Genomic DNA, 19,837 nt, shown 5'->3' on the forward strand with positions numbered 1-19,837 from the left:
TCTCACCAGAATCACTACGGGGCTCACCATAGCCCGTGCTGCTTGGAACTTCTTGTTCCAGGTAGCGAATCTTTAACAACAACAACATCACCAGAATCTTGAATCTCATCAGCAAAATTCCACGTGACAGCCATTATATTGCAAACTCCAGCGTTAAAATATAAAACAGCTTTTAGTGAACTATCATAATTTCTGTGCAAAAGTATAACGGTCAAGCAATCTTAAGAAACTATAATGCAGATAATGGGAGAGCAAACCATTGACTATAGGACGTCAATGGTCAATGGTTATTGTGACTCCTCGTCTCCATTGACTATAGGACGTCAATGGTCAATGGTTATTGTGACTCTTCGTCTCCATTGACTATAGGACGTCAATGGTCAATGGTTATTGTGACTCTTCGTCTCCATTGACTATAGGACGTCAATGGTCAATGGTTATTGTGACTCCTCGTCTCCATTGACTATAGGACGTCAATGGTCAATGGTTATTGTGACTCTTCGTCTCCATTGACTATAGGACGTCAATGGCCAATGGTTATTGTGACTCCTCGTCTCCATTGACTATAGGACGTCAATGGCCAATGGTTATTGTGACTCCTCGTCTCCATTGACTATAGGACGTCAATGGTCAATGGTTATTGTGACTCCTCGTCTCCATTGACTATAGGACGTCAATGGTCAATGGTTATTGTGACTCCTCGTCTCCATTGACTATAGGACGTCAATGGCCAATGGTTATTGTGACTCCTCGTCTCCATTGACTATAGGACGTCAATGGTCAATGGTTATTGTGACTCCTCGTCTCCATTGACTATAGGACGTCAATGGTCAATGGTTATTGTGACTCCTCGTCTCCATTGACTATAGGACGTCAATGGTCAATGGTTATTGTGACTCTTCGTCTCCATTGACTATAGGACGTCAATGGTCAATGGTTATTGTGACTCCTCGTCTCCATTGACTATAGGACGTCAATGGTCAATGGTTATTGTGACTCCTCGTCTCCATTGACTATAGGACGTCAATGGTCAATGGTTATTGTGACTCCTCGTCTCCATTGACTATAGGACGTCAATGGTCAATGGTTATTGTGACTCCTCGTCTCCATTGACTATAGGACGTCAATGGTCAATGGTTATTGTGACTCCTCGTCTCCATTGACTATAGGACGTCAATGGTCAATGGTTATTGTGACTCCTCGTCTCCATTGACTATAGGACTGGCAGGAAGTCGGTATTTTGTGTTCGTGGGAGTAGGCTTTCCATGCCATTTTTATATTTTTTGTGTAGAGTGCAACTGTGCATTGTTGAGAGTGCAACTGTGCATTGTTGAGAGTGCAACTGTGCATTGTTGAGAGTGCAACCGTTGAATTTGTGATAAATTGTCATGAGTATTGAGTCGTTGAGTGTGAATCGAGCAATGGGTTATGGGATATTCATCGCCATTCTTACGTAAAGAAATGTGAAGAGAAAATTGTTGAAAATATGTTTTTCTTATGAAATATGTTAAGTGAGCTGGAGGGTGGGAAGGGAATTGTATGGGAAAACCGGCAAGACATTACGACTATATAGTACTTGAAAAGGATGAGGATAAGGATTTGGAACGGAGGGAAAGGAATAGTGCCTAACCACTTGGACGGTCGGGGATTGAACTACGATCTGCATGAAGCGAAACCGTCGGTCAACCGTCCAGGCCAAGTGCTTGGAGGACTAAGGAGAAGCAATTGAAGCAAACTATATATATATCATTTCAAGAATAGGTTTAAGAAGCAATAGGGTTTGGGGCCATTACAATACGGAACAGAATGACGTGGCTATGGAACTGGAACTTTCCTTACAAGCACAATGTCTTGAATACGTAGATAGTTGAGTAAGATAATTACCATACAGTCACGCACAATCATCTACTTCAGAGACCAGCAATACACATAAACACAGCATGCTGCCGCCTTTATAATGCTATTGATGCAAAAGCATTTTCAAATCTACAATTAATTTACCTACAAACTGATAGGGTTTAATTAAGACAGTAACATCGATTCTCATCCAAGTTCTAATGAACTATTTTTAGGTATTGTGAGATGGACGGGTATAGTGAGTGATGGGACGTCTCCACCAGACAGCAGTAGATGTGGTCTAGGGTAGGTAACTGTGGAATGACTGGTAGATAGATATATGTGGGTACAGAAGCTATAAGGGGGTAGAGACTGGAAGGACTCAGAGGTAGATCTGGAGGGTAGACACGGGCGGTCTCACCTCCTAGAGAGTAGAGAAGGGCGGCGACCAGGGCGGCGTGGGCGTAGCAACAGCGCCCGACCACAGCCAGGAGGCAGGCCAAGCCCAACAGTCCGCAGGCCACCAACAGGAACGGCGTCGACAGCCTGTACCACAGTAGTTAAACAGGTGGTTAGAGGGTGCAGGGAGTTAGGTGAGATGTTAGAGCTTGGTTATTGGTAGTTAGTGGGTTGTTAGAGGGGATTTATGTTTGCAATTGCATGGTACAAACAGGGAACAGATAATAGGGATTATTAGTCTATTTGCATTAATTACTATCAGTTGGAAAATCATGCAGTTGGTGGTTAATATTAGTAGTTAATGTTTATTTATAAATGATAATAGTATTTAATTACAGGTTAGTATTGGAAGTTATTAGGCAATTATTGGTGATTACAAGCAGGTAGTTGTTAAGCGTGATAACTGGAGTTGAATACATGAATACGATTACTGAGTTATTAGAGAATTACAGAGGTTGTTAGAGACTACCAGTGTTGTTAGTGAGTTGTTACAGAGGTTGTTAGAGACTGTCAGTGTTGTTAGTGAGTTGTTAAGAGATACGTTACAAGCATTCAGTGTGGAAATAACAGGTAGTTTCTAATTAAAGATCAATTAGTTGTTAAAAGTAGCTACGAGATAATTAAAGGGCTATTAATTAGATTTGCATTGTTGCAAGGGGGGGGGGGGGGATGGTTGAAGCAGAAGGGTCTTAACTACTCGGACCTTGTTAAACGATATTAACTGGTTGTCAAGGTGCAGGCTGTCGTGATTAGTAGCGTCGGTGAGAGGATAGTTAGAGAGGTAATTACCATATGCGTATTGTTGACGAGGGTAGTTAACATTGCAGATAGTAATATAAGAGGTAAGCTTAGTAATCAGGTAGTTAGACTAGGATTACCAATGAGCATGGTAATAAGGGGTTCAAGTAAGGGCAGTCGGCGATAGTGATGGAAGTAATGGACGCTGTTAATTACACAGACAATGGCTAATGAGAGCGTCTCATATTTCACTCCTGAAGCTTTAATGGTAATTGTAACTTTTGTTCAAGCTTTATAATAGGCGAGCCGGGAGCCGGTCGGCCGAGCGGACAGCACACTGGACTTGTGATCCTGTGGTCCTGGGTTCGATCCCGGGCGCCGGCAAGAAACAATGGGCAGAGTTTCTTTCACCCTATGCTCCTGTTACCTAGCAGTAAAATAGGTACCTGGGTGTTAGCTGTCACGGGCTGCTTCCTGGGGGTGGAGAAGCCCCGAAATCATCTCAAGATAACCTCAAGATCTCAAGATAGGCGCCTGTGTGTGTTGTGCTGTGTCTGGTGCTCTTAGGCAGCTACCACACGGCCCACACCTGTGCTCCAGTAATCAAATATTCCTAAAGATGAACAAATCCACAAGGGGCCGTGACGAGGATTCGAACCTACGTCCGGGAGCATCCCAGACGCTGCCTTAATCGACTGAGCTACGACATGGTCAAAACGTAGTTTTGACCATGGCCAAAACATGGTCCCAGACGTAGGTTCGAATCCTCTACACGGCCCTTGTGGATTTGTTAATTTGATGCATCACGCTATTGTGATTTCTGTGTGTTATACCTAAAGATCATTCACAATGTAGTCATAATTTATACATTAAACATTTATAACAAAAAAAAGAAAGTAATTGAAATATAAAAATATTCGAGTACTGGTGTACAGACCAGATTCGACAAGGAATTCGAACATCAGAACCATTAAATTCTAAGGCAAGAGGTGTAGAAGAAGAGCTAGACCTCACTTCCTGGTCAGCACGTGTAGGTACGTGCCTGTAGGTCAGTACCACCACCAACACTGGCCATGGGAAGAGGTTAAAAATAATATGAAGCGTTGAAAGGTCACAAAGACCTGGGTAAGGGGAGGGGGAGGGGGAGCAGTACTTAGCCAGAGAGAAAGAAATGAAGCAGTTAATTTAGAGATAAGAGAAGGAAAGGGGGGAGGGGGTTGGGGGTTGACAGGCCTGGGAGAGCATTTTCATTCTGATACGTGTGTGTGAGTGTGAGTGTGTGTGTGTGTGTGAGTGTGTGTGTGTGTGTGTGTGTGTGTGTGTGTGTGTGTGTGTGTGTGTGTGTGAGGTCAACCCCTGCCTATTCCTCCCAAGGACAACTTGTCATTTTACAAAGCACGTCGCCTTTCGCTCGTATGCGTTACCTAAGGCCAAAAAAATTGTCTTACTAGAAAAGAGAGAGGTTTAGAGAGAGCTTGCAAGGGACGGTGAAACTTAATTATATAATTATATATATAATATATATATACTTATTAATAAGCCATAGAGCTAAGTACCTTCGAAAAAACGAATAAATTCAAATATTAATCAAATCCGGTATTATCTTGCCTAAAACTAACAAAAAAAAAAACTAGAGAGCAAGCCTAGGTTCCGTAATCACATTTCTAAATATTCACTCGATCGCGGCGATTAAAAATATAGCAAAGATGGCAGACCAGTGGATGTATATAATATATAGGTGCCTCCTGTTCATATCTAAACACCTATAAGAAGCTAAAGAAAGGGTAAGCGGGAATATAGAGTTAATAACGATAACAGGAGGGTGATGAGACGACATCATGTAAACACACCCCAGCTGACGGTCTCGGGTGAAGGACGTGGTTGCAGCCCGCCCTTCTATACCACCTTAAAAAAGCACTACTAACCACCACAAAACGCTAGTTTATTTTTGTGTAAGATATATATATAGTGAGTGTTTAATGGTCTGGCTGAAGACAAATGGAGAATTAAACCGGTGTTCTGTGATACACAGTATGTAAACAAGGCTTCGAAGTCTTATTGCGTTAATGATTTACTATCACACTCTCGTTGAAATTTTTAAAGTGCGTATTGACTGTAATACTACACGCTCTTAATTCCCCCTCCCCCCCCCTTCAACTGAAATTAAGTGCATTTTAAGAATAAATATGATTTTGTGAGTTAATCAAGAGGACCTGGATCGCAGCGCCCGCACTCTGTGAGTAATATACCTCAGTTATTGTCACTTCTATTTTTGTAAAGTCTTTTAAAACCTTTACAAGTTCATTAGTTTTAGTTTTAATTGCTTTAATTTTTTTATTGGGAATCATTGATCATGTGCGCTTTATATATATATATATATATATATATATATATTTGGAGAATTGATTTTTGATTTACCTCCAACAGTGAAAAGAAATGTATGAAAGATTGAGAAAATTCGTGTTAGAATTATTAATCTTACTTTTTCGGTCATATTTAATAATATATGTCTACAGGAAAGACTGCTACCCAAATATACTAATATATATATATATATATATATATATATATATATATATATATATATATATATATATATATATATATATATATATATATATTACTAGGCTTCGGTAAGACGTTTTTTTTACGATGTTGAGGACAGTTCCATTATTAAGCTTTATTTTATTCATAATTAGCGTTATGAATCATAATTATCTTGTTATTCTGCATAATAGTTTTACTGCATTTCAGTGTTAATATACAATGTTTGGTGACTTTATGCCGCGTTTGACATGCATATCAGTGTCTTTTGTGGGGCATTTTGGTGACATTAGGCATACCAGTTCAAAGTCATGATGCAGAATTTACGTTGTGGTGCATAGCATAGTCACTGTATTGTAATTGTTGTAAGAATTCGCAGTAATTGCCACTATTAGGCTATAATGTCACTATTAGGCTATATAGCTCACCGCTCTGTCGCGATGTATTATAAATGTTGAAATATTTTTGTTTTTTAAATTTTCGTTGTCTTTTGATTCATTATTGTGTCATTATATTGTCATTATATACTTTGTGGCATAGTTAAACTACACTTTTTTATAATATAGGCCTACTTACTCTTTACTATTATGCCATCTTACATTTTAGTTCTATTATTATATTGTTTCATTGTATGCATGCAGTATTATAACTTAAGTATATAAAAAAAATAAAAAAAAAAATTGCGCCTGCTGTTTGACTCCCCAGAGAGAGAGAGAGAGAGAGAGAGAGAGAGAGAGAGAGAGAGAGAGAGAGAGAGAGAGAGAGAGAGAGAGAGAGAGAGTCACACTAGGCTACTGACCTCATTCTGGTCACGACGGTCTGCAGTAGAGGTGCTGGGGCGGGCAGGTGCAGGTCACTGTGACTGATCCTGTGCCAACTGTAACTCACGCTGCTGCACGGAGGCGACACCACCACTGTGGGTACAGGCGGGAGGCTAGTTACTGCACGTGTGGGTATGGGTGATAATGGGGGTGGAAGTGGGTAGTGGCAGTGTGGGTATGGGTGATATTAGTGGTGGATGTGGGTAGTGGCAGTGTGGGTATGGGTGATATTAGTGGTGGGAGTGGGTAGTGGCAGTGTGGGTATGGGTGACATTAGTGGTGGGAGTGGGTAGTGGCAGTGTGGGTATGGGTGACATTAGTGGTGGAAGTGGGTAGTGGCAGTGTGGGTATGGGTGACAATGGGGGTGGAAGTGGGTAGTGGCAGTGTGGGTATGGGTGACATTAGTGGTGGAAGTGGGTAGTGGCAGTGTGGGTATGGGTGATATTAAAATATGGGTAACAGCAGAATAATTTACCAGATAAGATTATGGCAGAATAAATAACAAGGTAAGATAAGGTACAATAAGGTACAAGATAAGGTGAAGATAGACTGGCAAAGGTGATCACAGAATAGAAACATCAGTAAAGATGTTCTCGTTCCCACATCTTAACCACCGCTTAGAAGGAAGACAGGAGGCTGTATAACGATTAGGCTATGTGTCTGTATGCGGGTTTTCTCTGTTCAATAACTGAGAATGATTTGGTTGTCTCGTATAGAGTTTATTTAACTAAACAGTAAATCCTCACTAATAAAACACGCGAAATACCACTTTGGAATTTCCAAAGAGAAATTGCCTGGGAATTGTACGGCGAGCAGCAGCCGCAATGTTCTCACGGTCTTTGCAAACATTAAAAACTAAATTTGTGCAAAACCTAGACTGGTGATGTTACTGTTGCAGAGATCTGCGAAGTGTTGGGTTGCCTGACAAGGCTTTTGCAGAGATCTCCGAAGTATTGGGTTGTCTTGCAAGACTGTTGCAGAGATCTGCGAAGTATTGGGTTGTCTTGCAAGACTGTTGCAGAGATCTGCGAAGTATTGGGTTGTCTTGCAAGACTGTTGCAGAGATCTGCGAACTATTGGGTTGTCTTGCAAGACTGTTGCAGAGATCTGCGAAGTATTGGGTTGCCTTGTAAGACTGTTGTATGTTTGTTGGTCGCTGTTTCTCTGTATGTGTCGGTCTGTGTCCTCTCTCTCTCTCTCTCTCTCTCTCTCTCTCTCTCTCTCTCTCTCTCTCTCTCTCTCTCTCTCTCTCTCTCTCTCTCTCTCTCTCTCTCTCTCTCTCTCTCTCACTCTCTCTCTCACTCTCTATTTCTTCATCTAATTACCTCCCTCTCAGAAACTGGGCCACTTCCCGTCAGCTAATTACCTCCCAGTCCCATCTGTACGACACCAACATAAAGGGGATTGAAAAAGTCTTTCTTTCTTGGCCCTAATTTGGTTCTCTTTCTTATATATAAAAAAAATAACTCAGCATTTACACCGACTTCTCTTTTTACAACCTTAATTACAATCCTTACAAGACTTGTGTATTACAAGCGTCAGAGTGACTTTCCAAACATAGACAACCAATGTTTTAATTTTTAACATAATCCGTAGAGCATTTGCGATAAGACAGAGGAGAGGAACAGTTGTCTATTATATAGATTAGTAGGCATCCATCAGTCTCAGGAGACTATGGAGTTGCACTCTGGTTGTCGGTTTGGAGTGGCCTCTCCAGGGCGCAAAGCCAGGGTAGGTTGATACGGGAGAGAAGCTGTTACCCAAGCAGCAGCTCCCCCCCCCCTCCACGGTGTTAACAGTCTCCAATGGAGAGGCAAACGCCAGTACGATTGGTTCCAGCGCCGTCGCAGGAACTGTCTGAACGAAGTTGAAGGTAACATATGGAAAACATATCGCCAGGCTGTGACTCATACGTCAGGCTGCGAGCAGCCGCGTCCAACAGCCTGGTTGATCAGTCCAGCAACCAGGAGGCCTGGTCGACGACCGGGCCGCGGGGACGCTAAGCCCCGGAAGCACCTCAAGGTAAGGTAACCCATCCGATAGCTTAAATCTGAGCGTGTGATTATGTATGAGGGACTCTTAGCCTACGTCTGAGCATATAATTATCTATATATGTATAATATAGAGACTATTATGCATATATACACACAATTATATGCTCAGACGTAGGCTGTCCCTCATACATAGAGTATCATACGTTCAGAGTTAGGGTATTAGTTGCTCAGACGTAAACTGTCAGACCTTCAGACGTAAATTATCACAACTTTCAGACTCAGATTAGATTTACCTATGTAAATGAGTGTCTGGTTCCTGTCTGTGTGTCTGTCTGTCTGTATGTCTGTGTGTCTGTCTGTCTGGGTGTATTTGGGTTGTTCTAAGATGGTCACAAATTTACCTCACTCACCCTTCCCTTCCACAACCCTTATTCCCTCCCTCATCCTGTTCCTCTGTCACCATTTTCACCCTTCACTTCCTATACATCCCCTGACCTTATTTCCACCTTCTCCTGCTTCTTCTTCTCCTTCTCCCCTGACCATGTCTTCCCTCCGCCAGTCTCTGAGCAACAGGGACGCTTCCCCAAACCGGCCTCCGCCCTCGTCTGTAGAAAAATAAAATTCTCAATGCTTCGTATAGAGCGCTGGGGATCCCGCGTTCATTTTTAAAGCCGGAGTTCTTTTGCGGGGAGGTTCATTAGAGGATTGAATACTACAAGGAAAAAAATTGTTTGTTTTTTTGGTTAGAACTTAAGCTTGTAAATGTTTTTTTTTTTGTGAGATTGGCGTGGCAAAGAATCTATTGTTTACCTGGATTATTTTTGTTCGTGGATGATTGGGGTGTTGACCGTCTTCATGTGCTAATCGGACTCATTCGATTCGAGCTTTTTTCACTTAGTGTTATAGCTTCTTTGAGATGTTTCTTTGCGACATTTTTATTTTAAACTTCATACTGTATGTCATAATTGTATTTATGGTGTATTAGTTGTGAAAGATAGGCCTTCAAGCGTTGTGTACTGGCTGTGTCATGTTCACTGGAGGTATTCCTGTGCTCTCTCTCTCTAACTCTCTCTCTCTCTCTCTCTCTCTCTCTCTCTCTCTCTCTCTCTCTCTCTCTCTCTCTCTCTCTCTCTCTCTCTCTCTCTCTCTCTCTCTCTCTCTCTCCCGATGGCTCCTTCATCATCTCTCTACTTCAGCATCTTCGTACTCCAGCCTCCAGACCGCTTCTCTTCCACACCTCTCCGTGACCTCTCTTCCACCCTCCAGAGAACTTCACATTTAAGCATCTTTACGGTACACCTTTCATGGTCTTAAGCACCTAAATGCACCTGACTCCTTCGCCAGACCACTTCACTTCAGCACATTAAAGGTCTCAGAAAATTTCATATTATTTATTATTACAAAGCACTGAAAAACTGCTACATAACTCTATGGAAAACATATCTCCAATTTCTGACTTTATGAAAATCCCAGGGGGGTCCATATAGATGCCAATAATTCTTTAAAGTATGCTACTGGGCTCCGACTCCGACTGGCCTACTCACTGACCTCTAATATGTCATCTTGGCAAGTTGAGTGGAGCTAACCGCGAGCCTCTGGCCTCCAACTTCAGACCGACAAACAGACATGCAGAGTACACACACACACATACACACACACACACACACACACACACACACACACACACACACACACACACACACACACACACACACACACACACACACACACACACACATGATTTCGCTCATTAGAGATAATGTGTTGGTAACTGGACTGTGTGTGCGTGTGCGTGCGTGTGTGTGTGTGTGTGTGTGTGTGTGTGTGTGTGTGTGTGTGTGTGTGTGTGTGTGTGTGTGTGTGTGTGTGTGTGTGTGTGTGTGGTGTTGGGGTGTAACTGGTGCAGCAGCGCTCATTCCTGCGATGGCGGCTATTAGTTCAGGGAGGGACGACAGACACAGACAGACAGATAGACAGACAGTACAGACAGACAGTACAGACAGACAGACAGACAGACAGACAGACAGACAGACAGACAGACAGACAGACAGACAGACAGTACAGACAGACACAGACGACACAGGCTCTCGGTACCAACGTAGTTGACACAAATTATCACTGATGCATTCTTTCCTCGACCTGACGTTCTGCAGAAGAGGTCATTCTTGGCTCAAACCAAAATTGTTACCTTGTAGCCTGCGTTTCTCTGGTTATTATGGCGTAGGTGAGGCGGGCGTCGGAGCTCTCACATCTCTACAAAGGTGCCCGCTGGAGTAGAGGAATTCCGACTCCTGTTAGCAGGTTAAGAGTTTTCTCTCTCTTTCACAAGGAGAAAGATAGGATAAATATGTGGACTGAAGGGTTAAATGAAGGGATAACTGGGAGAGGGAGGAACAGCGAAGTGTAGAAGAGAGAGAGAGAGAGAGAGAGAGAGAGAGAGAGAGAGAGAGAGAGAGAGAGAGAGAGGTGAGACAAGTGAGCCAAGAGTGTAGGGAAAACTGAGCGTGTGTAAAGGCCGGGTAAGAGCGAGAGATAATGAGAAACATGAGGGGGTCTTCATCCGTATAAACGGGAATGATGAGGTAGACAAAAACGTGGAGGTGGGGTGAGAATGGGGGGAGGGGAAAGGGAAGGGGAAGGCAGGCAGATATGGGGAAGGCGTTAAGGAGAGACTCTGGGAAGTTGGTGAGAGTGTTGGAGAGAGATGAGGAGAGTGTTGATGAGAGACGATGTCGGGTTTGGTGGTGAGGTGGGAAGGGTGTTGGAGGAGGCAGGAATGTGTGTGTGTGTGTGTGTGTGTGTGTGTGTGTGTGTGTGTGTGTGTGTGTGTGTGTGTGTGTGTGTGTGTGTGTGTGTGTGTGTTAGGAAGATGAGGCAGGCTGGTCGTTTAGAAGAAAGACCAAGGGACACCATAACTACATTCTCAATCGAATTGAGAATGTTCCAGGACGGACCGAAACGTCTTCGTCCCTTCACCTTCTAGTGTGTAATCTGGTCAACATATCTACTAACATTTGTACTCATTCGTCACCCACAGTTTGGACTAAATTGTTGAAGCGTTTCAGTACAACTACCCTCGAGGCTAACACTGTTACCCCCGCTCTCAACCACGACCACACGTGAGTGCAAATATTTTGTATATCAACGTTACATTGGACCACAAGCTTCCAGAAGACCGGCAAGAGACTCCTGCACCAACGAGGCCGCCTCAGGAGGAACACAACACTTGGTTACATGTTCTCCCATTTCTCAGACATTCTCCAAATTCTGTGTTCGGAGATGGGACGAAGGGAAAGGAATGGGGGCCCAGTCACTTGGGCTCGACGGTAGAGCGACGGTCTCGCTTCATATAGATCGGTGATCAATCCCCGAACGTCCAAGTGGATAGACACCATTCCTTTTTCTCCCGTCCCATCCCAAATCTTTATCCTGACCCCTTGTAAGTGCTATATAGTTGTAATGGCTTGGCGCTTTTTTCCCGATAATCGACCCTTTACCCTCCAAATTCTCTAGCAGAGTTAAATATACTTTCGTTAAGTTCACCATGCTGTTAAAGTGCTATTGAGTTGAGGCAAACATGCTCTGCCAGTTGTCCCCATAACACACACATTATGACTCGGCTTTCCATATGTTTGGTCCCCTGGCATCAATACCAGAGGTGCACTACGGGCTCACCATAGCCCGTGCTACTTGGAACTTTTTGTTCCCAGTAGCTGAATCTATAACAACAACAATAACAACCAGAGGAGATGAAAGAAGTAGTTGTTGTGCACGACTAAATGGCTAGACGCCTTCAGCCTCCTCTTCCTCACCGGCAATTAATTTCAGCCATTAACGAGCCACTTACAAAATGAGATTATCACTTCCAGATGCGACCAAATCGCTAGTGTTGTGATGATTATCCAACTTTAATAGTGTAAACTGTAATGGATTGAAATTGAAATTGAAATTGAAATAAGTTTATTGAGGTAAAATACACACAAAGGGATGAGGTAGCTCAAGCTATTCTCACCCCGTTCAGTACAACGTGTTAATATATACATAGACACACATCACAAATAAACACATTACCAAACATTCTGAGAGGTAAACATATACATTTCCTCCTTCACAAGTAGTATGGTATCAGACGTACACACAAATACTTTTATGACCTAGGTATACTCTGTAATGGATTAGATAATGTAGTCATCGACCCCCACACCACCCATCCTCTCTTGAGCACCACCCCGCCCCCTATCCCTGTCCTCCAACCCCCCCAGCCACCCCCACCCACACCATCCAGCCATCCCCAACCTTCCCCCTCATCTCCGAGGCTAGCTTGTACAGAACATTCTCCCTGGCCACATTTCTCATTCATGGTTTGGGCGGCTGAGATCTCCCATCAGCTCCGCACCATCTGTCACCCTCGTACCGTCATTTGTCACTGTCGACCCATTGGATGACGGCTGCTGTCTCACTTCTTGCGGTGACGAGTCATATATTTTTTAAGCTCTGTCGGAAGTCATTTTTCGCGATTCCAAATGTTAATTTTTTAGGTGTCAAGATTTATTGTTGACAAGGTAGTTTCGACACCACCATCTACTACTCCCACGCCCTTCCTGTCATACTTGTGTCTACTCCTGTCATACTCGTGTCACCTCTTGTCATACTCGTGTCACCTCTTGTCATACTCGTGTCACCTCTTGTCATACTAGTGTCACCTCTTGTCATACTCGTGTCACCTCTTGTCATACTCGTGTCACCTCTTGTCATACTAGTGTCACCTCTTGTCAAACTCTCTCACCCACCTGTCATACTCTCACCCACCTGTCACTCACCATTAAGAAAGGTATGGACCCCCTCCTAAACTAACTTTATCACTAAACAGAAGAGTAATAACCAGGTTAGATAGCAACTAATTAACTTATTCATTCTTGAGCTTGGGTGTGAACTGTTGACCCAGGTGAAGGATAGGAGTTCCAGGAAATGTGATTTGTTTTAAGAAAGAAAACAGAGTAGTTAAGATGTTGGGAATACAAGGAGACTCCAGGTGTGTGAGAGAGCTGTGAAAGGCTATAACCTCATTGGGGGAGACACACACACACACACACACACACACACACACACACACACACACACACACACACACACACACACACACACACACACACACACACGCACACACACACACACACACCTTAACCTCTTGTTTTGTTCCTGTTTCCTTGCTTTTCCTCCTCTCTTGCCTCGCCTCCTATCTTCTCCCCTCTCTCCCTCTGTTCCTCTCTCCTTCATACTTCGCTTTCCTAAATCCAGCTTTACCTCTCTCTTCCCCTCGCGTCTGCTACCTTTATCTCAGAAAGCGGCAGCACATCTGCAACACACCGGCAGCACACCTGCAACACACCAGTAACACACCTGCCTTTTTTCTAAGAGTCACCACAGCGACACTGTCGGCTGAACTTGTGTAATTCACTATTGACTCTTGAGGCCAATATCAGGAGTTATAAATTTCCTTCTGGATTTTCTTTGCTGTTTTTTTGTTGTTTTTGTTTTGTTTTGTTTTATATCTCTCTTAGTGGTCTCTAGCTTGTCTTTATTCTTCCTTATTGTCTAGTTGAACTTGTCTTTGTTCAGCCTGTTTCTTTCTGTCGGGTTTGTTTGTCATTTGAGCTGTGTATACGTTCGTCATTCTCTCTCTCTGTCTGTCTCTCTCTCTCTGTCTCTCTCTCTCTCTCTCTCTCTCTCTCTCTCTCTCTCTCTCTCTCTCTCTCTCTCTCTCTCTCTCTCTCTCTCTCTCTCTCTCTCTCTCTCTCTCGGTGCTGCAAAAGGTGGAGAAATGGCAAGGGCTGTAGTGAGGGGGAAGACAGGGATAGTGAAGGTGTAGTGAGGGGGTGTGATAAGGATGGTGTAGGTGTAGTGATGGGGCAATATCCGGTGGTATTGCAGAGTCAAGTGTTGTGTAGTCTGGTGTGAGGAGTACGGAAGTCAGGTATGAAGGGGGGTAGAGGGTGATAATGGGGGTAGGGGGTGGTGAAGAACCTGCTCCACTAGCAGGCATTAAAGGTGTAATGGGTGGATATTCCGGTATTTTCAACAGAGACAAGTGACGCTGTTGGGAAAGAGGGGAGTGAGGGGGAGGGGAATGGGGAGGTGTAGAAGGGGAGGGGAAAGAGGGGAGTATAATAATAAGCATAATTTTTGTTTTTCCGGGATATTCCCCGCGCCGGGTCCTCGACCTGGGAGTTGGTATTGGAAAGTGAAGGGCAGGGGAGGAGTTGGGGGAGGAAGGTGTGGAGCTTCCGCCAAACACACACCGAAACTACGACGTTGGTACGACGTTCGAACAAGTTTTAACACCTCCTAACCAGTTATAACAACCAATATAGCAAGTTATAACGGTGTTCTATTACGTCATAAACACGTTAAGCCAAGATGTAACAACTTTATTACAAGTTGTAACGAGCGGGAAATAAAGACAGTTACGGTTTGTGTTTCCAGGAGGTTGTGAAGGGTGAATGGAAGCATGAGGGGCCCAGGAAGCACCTGTTGTTATTCCTGTTTTGTACCTTATCTTGAGATGATTTCGGGGCTTAGCGTCCTCGCGGCCCTGTCCTCGACCTGGCCTTCTTTTTGTTACACATCCCCAGGAAGCAGCCCGTATAGCAGCTGTCTATCTCCCAGGTACCTATTTACTGGTAGGTAACAGTGGCATCGGGGTGAAAGAAACTCTGCTCATTTGTTTCCACCTCCACCGGGAATCGAACCCGGAACCTCAGGACGTGTGTACAACTATATGGCCTGCGGCTCTCAGAGGCAGAACCATGCATGACCAAGCCATCAGTTATCTCTGTTAAATAGTGTCCGAGGTTGGTAGCCAGCCGCTTGGGGCAAGTCTCACCCAACTTTTAAAGATGAATGAGGTTGGGTTGGGGAGTGTCATAGGCCAGGCGATATCGGCCCAGGTCGGCGTTCAATCCCAAACCGTCGAAGTGCTTGGGCACCATTCCCTCCCGTCCCATCCCAAGTCCTTATCCCGATCCCTTACAAATGCTATATAGTCGACAGTAGACTGGAGCCGGTCGGCCGAGCGGACAGCACGCTGGACTTGTGATCCTGTGGTCCTGGGTTCGATCCCAGGCGCCGGCGAGAAACAATGGGCAGAGTTTCTTTCACCCTATGCCCCTGTTACCTAGCAGTAAAATAGGTACCTGGGTGTTAGTCAGCTGTCACGGGCTGCTTCCTGGGGGTGGAGGCCTGGTCGAAGACCGGGCCGCGGGGACACTAAAAGCCCCGAAATCATCTCAAGATAACCTCAAGATAAGAAGATAGTCATAATGGCCTGGTGCTTTCCCCTGAAAATTGTATGTGGCCTCTACGTCTTTTGTGGAAGCTAAGCCCACGACTGTCCTTCTCTAGGATGCGACCCACAACAGTAGACTAATCCCGGTGTCCTATTTACTGCTAGGCGAACAAAGGCATCGGGGGGATAAGGGAAAAGTGCCTAAATGTCTTGCCCTATCCGGGAATCGAACCCAGGACCAGTTGGTTGGGAGCAAACCACTCCAAACCAATGGGTATAAATTGGATAAGTTTAGATTTAGGAAAGACTTGGGTAAATACTGGTTCAGTAACAGGGTTGTTGATTTGTGGAACCAATTGCCGCGTAACATTGTGGAGGTGGGGTCCCTCGATTGTTTCAAGCGCGGGTTGGACATGTATATGAGTGGGATTGGGTGGTTATAAATAGGAGCTGCCTCGTATGGGCCAACAGGCCTTTTGCAGTTGCCTTTGTTCTTATGTTCTTAACTACATGGGGTGTAGGTCACGCAGCATGTGCAATAATAAGTAGACGAGAGGGGGGAGGGGGAGGGGGAGGGGTGTCGAGGGGTATGGGGGGCGAGGGGAGGGGATGGGTGTGTGTGTGTGTGTGGGGGGGGTGATGAAGCTATGTACCAAAGTGGTTCTGTTGGGAGACACTCCTCACCAATATCACCTGAGCTGGCAGAATGTGAGAGCAGATAAGAACAAAATAATGGGGCGTGAATCAGGGAGGCGGGGGTGGGGAGCTAGGGGTGTGTGTGTGGGGGGGGGGGTATTAAACACCTGCGGCTCCCAGTCCTCCCAGCAACAGGTGTGTGTTAACACACATGTGTGAGCGGGCGTCTAGGGTAGTGTTAACACACATGTGTGTTAACACACATGTGTGAGCGGGCGTCTAGGGTAGTGTTAACACACATGTGTGTTAACACACATGTGTGAGCGGGCGTCTAGGGTAGAGAACTAATACTGTTAACAAAGACGACTAAAGACTTGAGCATGATTTACATGCAATAATTTACATTTCATTTACTCGTTTACGTACAATAACTTTTACTTAACGAAATTGTTATGTGTTTGCTAAAGTGTGTTACTGCTTCCTGGGACTGGTTGGTAGATGATGTATGCAGATGTTTAGGAGGCAATATGGTCCTTATTGAGGAACTTATGTAGCAATATCCTGATATATTTAGCTATGTCCAGAGAAAACATGCAACACCGTAATTATTTTATTTAAAAAATCTTGTCAGTATAATGACACAGTGTCAGTCAGGGCCATTGTACAGCTTTCAACATTATTTTTATTATTCAGAGTGTCACCGACGCAGTGCCAAACATATCATACACTGGCACTCCCTCCCCCCTTCCCCCCTCTCGCAGTGCCAAACATATCATACACTGGCACCCCCCTCCCCCCTTCCCCCCCCTCTCGCAGTGCCAAACATATCATACACTGGCACTCCCTCCCCCCTTCCCCCTCCTCTCGCAGTGCCAAACATATACACTGGCACTCCCTCCCCCCTCCCCCCCCTCTCGCAGTGCCAAACATATCATACACTGGCACTCCCTCCCCCCTCCCCCCCCCTACATGTAGGTCCCTGTTTTTCTGCCAGTAATATTTGTTGAACAGAAAGTGGTGTTTTTTTTATAATTGTGTGTGGTGGTATTAATAGTGTTTCTGTGTGCTTATCTGTTTGTGCCTGCAGGGTTGAACTCGAGCCCATGGGCCTCGCCTTTCTACCTCTGTGGGTCTATATACATTAAGGGGCTCCCGACAGTGGTGTCTACTGTCAAACACGGCTTTTAAAGTGGTAGATTGAGTTGGTTCTACTGCTTGGTCATACAGCTTCTTAACTGCTCCTCATTTCTACTTCCTCCCAACCCATTCTCCTCATCTGCCACAACGTTCATAATACGACGTCGTGACCTAACAGAAATGTACCCCAGCTAATCACCTAACCTGACCAAACCGCTGCGTCGAAAAACGTCGATCTTTGTGAGCCTCTCTTTTTTTCCCCAGTACCCCTTATTTCGTACGTTGGAGACCGAAACGTACACAATGAGACGCGCTAGTTGAGATTATAGTCCTTATACCCAACACACGTACCTAAGCCCCGCTCCTGCGCCAGGTAAGTCCACTACGGGCTCACCATAGCCCGTGCTACTTGGAACTTGTTCCAAGTTGCTGTATCTATATTAACAACAACGTAACTAAGCCTCTGGGCTCACCAACACGCCGTCAACTATACACTTTCACCATTTCAAAGTTTTTTTTTATCTTTTCATTATTCATGCGTGTTAAGTTTGCATATTCATGAACGGCGCTCCCATGTCTTGTATATGGGACCCGGGAGGCTATACTTTGTCCACACGTGTGGCGGCACGTCCAACCGTCTAGCTCTTGGACGGTTGGACGTGCTCTGCTCTTGGCCTTGGCTACACCCAGCTCTTGGACGGTTGGACGTGCACTACTCCTGGCCTTGGCTACATCCAGGTCTTGAACGGTTGGACGTGCACTGCTCTTGGCCTTGGCTACACCCAACTCTTGGACGGTTGGACGTGCATTGCTCCTGGCCTTGGCTACACTTAGCTCTTGGACGGTTGGACGTGCACTGCTCTTGGCCTTGCGTCACAATTGTTTACTGAATCAACTATAATCTGTTAACAACATGAAGTATTAAAGTAATTCTTAGAGTATAGTAATATTAACGTTTTCTATGCACTGGCCTCGATAGATTAAGTGGGTTGCTTGGGTTCCTTGGGTTTCTCACCTGACTGGCAGACTTGGCCAGCTCACCTGACTGGCAGACTTGGCCAGCTCACCTGACTGGCAGACCTTGCCAGCTACACTCCGAGGTGTTTACAGCTCTATGTTTATGGCCCGGCCAGATATTTTCAGCGTTTCGAGTTGTTAATGGTACTTCCACTTGTTGGTAGCGAGCTGAGCTGTTTACAGCACCCCCCCCCTAGGTAATTATGACACTCTGAGCTGTTTACGGCTCTCTGAGCTGTTTGCAACACTCTCAGGTGTTTCCTGGAGCCGTGAGTGTTTAACGCCATGTGTGGTTCGTGTATAAATATACATCTAAGGAGATTCGGTGAGACACTGCCAGGCGTCACGATGTCCCTCGTTAACAGTTAACGAGGTCATGCCAGGTCAGGCCTCTCTGACCCTGAGGTCAGGCCTCTGTGACCCTGAGGTCAGACCTCTCTGACCCTGAGGTCAGGCCTCTGTGACCCTGAGGTCAGGCCTCTGTGGCCCTGAGGTCAGGCCTCTGTGACCCTGAGGTCAGACCTCTCTGACCCTGAGGTCAGGCCTCTGTGACCCTGAGGTCAGACCTCTCTGACCCTGAGGTCAGTGAGCCTCGTCCTGGCATGTGATTGGCCTTGCTTTCTCATCCTCTAAACTACCACCACTCCATTTGGGCCTGAATACGTGGTAGCCCCAGGGCTATGAGTGGGAGGAACCGCTGTAGTCCCCTGAGTCCCCTCACCTTATAGAGGAGCCACTAGTCCCCCTGAGAGGAGCCGCTAGTCCCCTGAGAGAAGCCACTAGCCCCCTGAGAGGAGCCGCTAGTCCCCCTGAGAGGAGCCGCTAGTCCCCTGAGAGGAGCCGCTAGTCCCTTGAGAGGAGCCACTAGTCCCCCTGAGAGGAGCCGCTAGTCCCCCTGAGAGGAGCCACTAGCCCCCTGAGAGGAGCCGCTAGTCCCCTGAGAGGAGCCGCTAGTCCCTTGAGAGGAGCCACTAGCCCCCTGAGAGGAGCCACTAGCCCCCTGAGAGGAGCCGCTAGTCCCTTGAGAGGAGCCGCTAGTCCCTTGAGAGGAGCCACTAGTCCCCTGAGAGGAGCCGCTAGTCCCTTGAGAGGAGCCACTAGCCCCCTGAGAGGAGCCGCTAGTCCCTTGAGAGGAGCCACTAGTCCCCCTGAGAGGAGCCGCTAGTCCCCCTGAGAGGAGCCGCTAGTCCCCCTGAGAGGAGCCACTAGCCCCCTGAGAGGAGCCGCTAGTCCCTTGAGAGGAGCCACTAGCCCCCTGAGAGGAGCCGCTAGTCCCTTGAGAGGAGCCACTAGCCCCCTGAAAGGAGCCGCTAGTCCCTTGAGAGGAGCCACTAGCCCCCTGAGAGGAGCCACTAGTCCTCTGAGAGGA

General features: G+C 45.7%; 1 protein-coding gene across 1 annotated transcript in view; it reads right to left on the reverse strand.

Moving 5' to 3' along the window:
- Positions 1-19,837, reverse strand: part of LOC123766284 (uncharacterized) — a 40,588-nt gene that overhangs the window by 6,595 nt on the left and 14,156 nt on the right. The window contains exons 2-3 of the mRNA XM_069321272.1: positions 6,377-6,491; positions 2,258-2,382 (exon numbers count right to left, since the gene is read on the reverse strand). Of these exons, the coding sequence (XP_069177373.1) occupies positions 2,258-2,382; positions 6,377-6,491 (240 nt within the window). The remainder of the gene's footprint in view (positions 1-2,257; positions 2,383-6,376; positions 6,492-19,837) is intronic.

This window comes from Procambarus clarkii, chromosome 9 (genome assembly GCF_040958095.1).
Source record: "Procambarus clarkii isolate CNS0578487 chromosome 9, FALCON_Pclarkii_2.0, whole genome shotgun sequence".
Taxonomy (NCBI): domain Eukaryota; kingdom Metazoa; phylum Arthropoda; class Malacostraca; order Decapoda; family Cambaridae; genus Procambarus; species Procambarus clarkii.